We start from the raw sequence: 6,030 nt of genomic DNA on the forward strand, positions 1-6,030 counted from the left end.
TGTTCTATTACAATCTTGGTTGGTTACAGTTCCCTTAAATGACATTTGCATGATGAAATGTCATTGACAAATGATAAAGGACAGGTTTGAATCTATAATCTATTTATCATGTAGCATTTTTTTATGTTTATTACAGCACAAAAGAGGCTTATGTTAATGTAGCATATGAAGGATATCAGATGAAAAGAAAAAAAGAAAAAACACAATAAAAAACAGCAAGATTTTAATTTGATCTTTTTCGTGGCACAGCACTGAACCCTGCTGGAAGCAGTCGGAAGCACACAGGGAAATTAAGCAAAAGTACAGTGGAATAGATGAATAAAGTTATACCCTAACCCTACCCTAGAAAGGGTCATCTAATATTATAACTGACACATAACTTGCATATATCTTAACATGTGAGGTAAATGATTGGAAATGCATGACATATAAAACAAGAAATGTTAGAAATTACATTTAGTTATGTTCACAATTATTATGAACTTAGTATACAGGTAAATACAGGTTTGCCAAACTAGTATGTTTATTTTTTAAATCAATACAGATACAAATTAAATTTATTTGGCACCTTGTTAGTATCTGTTCATGAAACATCTGTATATGAATCCACTAGTGCAGTTGTTACACTTTCAAAAAATACTGTGACCAATTGAATATTCATCCTGCTCATGGTCAATAGAGTTTCTTGTCCACTTAAATGTTTTAAGTATACAGTGCATTTGACAAAACTGTTTATACACCAGTAAATGTTCTCCAAGATAACAAAGGAACTTCTGTGAATCAATGACCTGAATGAAACACATTATTCTGCTATTAAAACAAAAAAGTGCACTAAAAATCGAATCAGTGAAGTGCTGCGCAGTCATTTTAAACAAGGCTTTTAGGATTGAGTCAACAGAAGAATGTTGTGCTTGGCCCGTATAGTTCTCCAGATTTGGCTGCCAAAAGCAACGTAAAAGCTAATACTGCTCACAGGGAGTGTTTTCTTTGCAGCCGAATAATCAACCACAATTCAATAATTTAATACTGCTTAATTTGGTATTCTATGCTGAATACTGACTCCACTATTAAATATGATTTGCTGTGTGAGCAGCATGTGGCACTTGTGTGCTGTGGTTCTTGAATATATCAAACAGATTTTCATAAAAAACACCATTCTTCAACATAATTCTTCACTTACACTACATTGTACAGTAAAATCCCCCATGACTATGCAAACTTGCCAGGCGTCAAGTAAGTTAAATATTTTTCATTCAATATTTAAGTGTTTTTATAGCTAAATTTTCATATTATAAATAAAATAACCCTGTAAATGTATGGAAAAGTACAAAGAAGGCCTACACTAAACCTGAAAGGCACATGTTTTACTATGAAACTATATATGCAATCAAACCAAAAATTATTCAAACACCCGATATAATTTTTTTATATTTTTTTTACTAGTGGGTGCAGAACACTATAGTTCATTTATGAAGTGAGGATAGCAAAATAAAGTAAACCGTGACATATTATACCCAAAAATTCTTCATAAAGTGGACTACCAGTAAAATTCATAAAAATTTGAGGTTTTTTTTTTCATTAATTGCTAACGTGACCTTTTTTACACCGCATACTGGTTGACCTAAATTGGTATCATCTAATTCTGTACTTAAATTTAACAGCTGACAGCTACTCAACCATTTGTGAGACAGTCTAACAGAAGGATGGCCAAAACCAGTGAAATATCAACTGATTTGAGTTCTTGTCATATTTTACTACCTTTTTCTAAACTATAGCGAATTATCTGTGATAATGTGAGAAATGTTGAGGGTGTCTGGATAAATTTTGGTTTGACTATATATATATATATATATATATATATATATATATATATATATATATATCATAAATAATGTAAACATACCATTGCTTGTTACCTCTTCACCCTTTAGTTATGAAATGAATGCATGTGCTTTTGTGTGTTCGTTACATTTGTATTGTTTTTCTGTCAGAGAATAGGACACAGCATTCGCTTTCTCTGAAGCTGAATGTCCAAATCCAGGAGAAGGCTCAAAAAGTTCCTGTTAGGATAGATTGCACGTTGCAATACAACCGTTTGGATGGCAGTGCGGAGAGTAAGACGCTGACGCAACATAAGGTACGCTAGAACCAGAGTGGCAGACCGACTCATTCCCATGATGCAATGAACAAGCACCTTACCTGTGGATAAAAAACACAGACCGTAATGGTCAGGAGGAGCTGCTAATACTATTGAAATGAACCTTTTCATTTTCATTAAATATGGATTATAAAGCATTTCAGAATCAAGATAAGTTGTTATCAGGTTTAGAGGGGAATTCAAAGAGAATGCAGCAACGGAACAAGTTTATTTTTCTGTCCTCAAAATGGTGTAAAAGTTTCGAACTATGGATGGTTTTAAATTGTATTTAAAATTAGTTCTTATCTCTTGTGGGTTATTTATGACAGGGAAAGGTTTTAGAAATACTTGTATCTTAACTATATTAACAATTATGAATCAGTGTTAGTTTAAAAATGGACTTCAAATTCCTCCCCAGTGCATTTTGATCGACTTGATTTGCATTTTTTGCATCATATTAGCATCACTGACTGGTCACTCACCATTCTTCTTCCTCAAAGCTTTGTGGATGAAATCAGAAGCCGGTTTAAAGTGCACACTAAGATCAAATGATGAAGTGTCTTCTGCTGGGATGCCATAATATACTATTGTATTTCCATAATAACTCTGGTCCCCAATGCTGCCTTGCTTGGAATGGGCAGCATTTAAAACATGAGTGATGCCCATTTTCTGCAAAGCTTTTCTATTTTGAGCAATGGCCCTATAAAAAAGTGAAAATGTGTTATGTAATGTAACAGGACAACCACTATAGCATTAAAAGTGAAGCAACTGCAGAATTGATTTAACTAGAGGGATGCACATTATGATTGAATCTCAATCAAATAAGTCACTTCGAATAGAATAGTATCTTCTAAAATCCTTAAATATAAAGATAATATAATAAAACGAAATGTAAACCACAATGACATAGCTTGCGTGCGATAAATCTTTAAATAAGAGCTAATAGTACGACACCGCATAATCAGTTATGTAGTAACGTTAGGCTAGTACCGGTAACGTTAGGCTACTTACACATTTCCGATGTACAGGTTCGGCCAGACCTCGTCGACTGGAGTTAGGTCAAGTTTGCATGTGTCCAGAACATTCTCTAACTCTTTAATAGCCAGGAGTCCGTGTTTATGTTTCTGAGCTGTCATTCTTCTGAACTGACCCAAATCAAACTATTAACGTTACTCCCGTGAATATTAGTTTCTGCTGTTTTCCCGGGGTTCAGCATGCATAATCGGGTTGGCACGTCGTGATCCACACAAACAGGTGCTCTTTATGACGCTGCTCGGTCACCAGATACCGCTGACCATCTCAGCTCTTCGATGTTGATAGAAGCCTGTGTGCGTACAACAAATAGTGTGAATGACCAGGGCAGGGGGCGCCCGGTGGCTCGGAAAGTCCAAACCTCCATTGAGTCGCATTCAAATCTTTTGATGTTTTTCATCTTACTGGAGACATTTATACTCGAAAAAATATAACCAATATATTGGAATTAAATATGTGAATTCCAAGGCATGGAACCTGACATGTAAATTGACTTATAGCTTGACAGTCTTAATAAAATATTTGAATAAAATGGCTGCACCAGTAACGTTAATCACGTATTGTGATTGGCTCATCTTGACTAGCGTGGGAAAAAGTAACAAGCACCACGTGATCATGTATGTACTACATCAGTGCTTTGGACCAGAATAATGACACTTTAATAGCCCCTGGTTTGACAATACATTGTAAAGCGCTTAGATTTGTTAATTATTATTTACATATCGTAACTGACGCCTAGGCCGCTAATTCCAACCTATTTTAAAAATATATGTTTCTTATTGTCATTCTAGCTTGTTCCATTTCTATGGACATTGTGATCTGTTTCACAAATGACGGATGATTCATCCGATGACGAGAGAACGGGACAATAAGTGACAATTGTGTTGAGTGAACATCTGTGAACATTTGGAGTATTGTACATAGTGGAACAAAGAGAAAAACAGAGTAACAGTGTTTGCTGATCAGCTGAAGATTATATAAAATATATCAAAGATTGTATTCGAGGTTTAATTTGTGCCCAGTATATTCAGTAATTAAATATTGCTTAAAAAAAAAGAAAAGAAAAAAGAACTGAAAATAGCCAACATTTAACCAAAGTACAACACAAAGCTGTGATTATACATAAGAGAAACTGTTTATTATGTTAATGATGATTGTTGTTGATCACTGTAGGAGTAGGCTACTGTTTAAATGTTATTAGATGTTTGAATTTACAGATTTCTGAATTGCATGCTTGTTTAAAAAATATCAAGCTACTTTGACTGTGCCTTGTTTAATTCATTGCCGAGAGTTATTAACTGCTTCAGAAATCCTCGGTTTGGAAAGATCCATCTTCTTTCTTTCACTTTCAAGATGGCATCCACCAGAGAGTAATTGCAATAAATCATTAGGTAAGCTAAGACCAGAGCAGCTGAACGGCTCACTCCCACAGCACAATGCACAAACACTTTAGCTGTTGAAAAGAGATACAGTCATGAATCTGACAGTAACAAATCTATCTATCTATCTATCTATCTATCTATCTATCTATCTATCTATCTATCTATCTATCTATCTATCTATCTATCTATCTATCTATCTATCTATCTATCTATCTATCTATCTATCTATCTATCTATCTATGTATCTATCTATCTATCTATCTATCTATCTATCTATCTATCTATCTATCTATCTATCTATCTATCTATCTATCTATCTATCTATCTATCTATCTATCTTCATAAATATTAAATTAGATATCAATTAATAATGCAAATGGATAAAATAATAATAAAATAACACTAACCAGTGTTGATCATGCCTAAAAAATTGTATACTATTTTAAAAATGGAAATGAAATGTTTTTACATACCACCTGCTGTGCTGAGAGCATCATTAATGTAGTGTGCTGAAGGGTAGAAAAAAGGTGAAATATCAAATGTAGGCAGATCATTGGCCGGAACACCATAGTACTTCACAGTTGTCCCATAAAAATCATCTCTTTATTTGCAACACATTTTACCATGTGCAGCATTTAAAACATGAGTTATACCCAGTCTCCATAGGCCATATCTGTCATGAGACATGTACCTGTTTATGAAAGAATGACATAGTAAACGGCTAATATATTCTTATAATCAACAAATCAAAAAGAAGTCACACACAAATGCACTTACATGTCCCCCAGAAACAAATTAGGCCACACTTCATCGACATGGTTACAGGATAGCTGACCCCCATGTAATATATCCTCCAGCTCTTCAATAGAGGGCGTTTCAGACAAAATGTTGCCCACTGTTCGATCTACATTCTCCATTTTCAGGAATAAGAGCACTGGGGAGAACCCACAACTTTGAGAAGGCTACTACATGAGTGACATTTCCAGGTGTGACACTTCTGCATTACCATGTTTTCCCCAGTAGATATCAGTGTATGGCCTCATATTTAACACAAGTCCTTTTTCCAAGTGCTGTATGCCAAAGTGAGCCTACGCACTGTACGCAGTGTAAATGAGCCTAAATCACTGATGTCTCTCCCTTTTTAAGCGTGTGGTAGGCTATAGAATATTTGATTAGAAATACAGTATATTTTTGTAGAGTGGTTTGAGAGAATTAAGAAAATATTAGGCCTTTTAGACCTCTGTGAAACTAGAAAATGTTAGGCCTTTTGAAACTCATTGTTCACGTTCAGACAATCAGTAACACTGATACACATACAGTGTATGAGACATAGTATGCCTGTTCTCACCACTTGAGTGCTACAAAGTAAAAACAAATAATCTAACGGACAGCGTGCCACTAGTAAGAAGAAGCCAAGAAGTCAAAGAAACAATTGGGCCGACAGGTGGAAGATGAATCAAAATGAGAATATAGCAAACA

The 6,030-nt window shown here is 34.7% G+C and overlaps 2 protein-coding genes across 3 annotated transcripts; both read right to left on the bottom strand.

Moving 5' to 3' along the window:
* Positions 1-201: 201 nt before the first annotated feature.
* Positions 202-3,441, bottom strand: LOC308682178 (dual specificity protein phosphatase 13A). Its single transcript, XM_081351690.1, has 3 exons — positions 3,149-3,441; positions 2,620-2,837; positions 202-2,199 (listed from the first exon to the last, which is right to left on the bottom strand). Exons 1-3 carry the CDS (start codon positions 3,271-3,273, stop codon positions 1,988-1,990), a joined length of 555 nt encoding a protein of 184 aa, XP_081207816.1. The 5' UTR covers positions 3,274-3,441; the 3' UTR covers positions 202-1,987.
* An 844-nt stretch (positions 3,442-4,285) lies between these two features.
* LOC308681775 (dual specificity protein phosphatase 13A) lies at positions 4,286-5,534 on the bottom strand. 2 transcript variants are annotated; one of them, XM_081350892.1, is made up of 4 exons: positions 5,329-5,534; positions 5,205-5,242; positions 5,025-5,060; positions 4,286-4,622 (listed from the first exon to the last, which is right to left on the bottom strand). In XM_081350892.1, exons 1-4 carry the CDS (start codon positions 5,466-5,468, stop codon positions 4,423-4,425), a joined length of 414 nt encoding a protein of 137 aa, XP_081207018.1. In that variant the 5' UTR covers positions 5,469-5,534; the 3' UTR covers positions 4,286-4,422. The 2 variants fall into 2 exon arrangements, with proteins under 2 accessions (XP_081207018.1, XP_081207017.1); XM_081350891.1 differs by having other exon boundaries at positions 5,175-5,242.
* Positions 5,535-6,030: the final 496 nt, after the last annotated feature.

The sequence above is a fragment of the Scardinius erythrophthalmus genome (assembly GCF_964197995.2).
Source record: "Scardinius erythrophthalmus genome assembly, chromosome: 21".
Lineage (NCBI taxonomy): Eukaryota > Metazoa > Chordata > Actinopteri > Cypriniformes > Leuciscidae > Scardinius > Scardinius erythrophthalmus.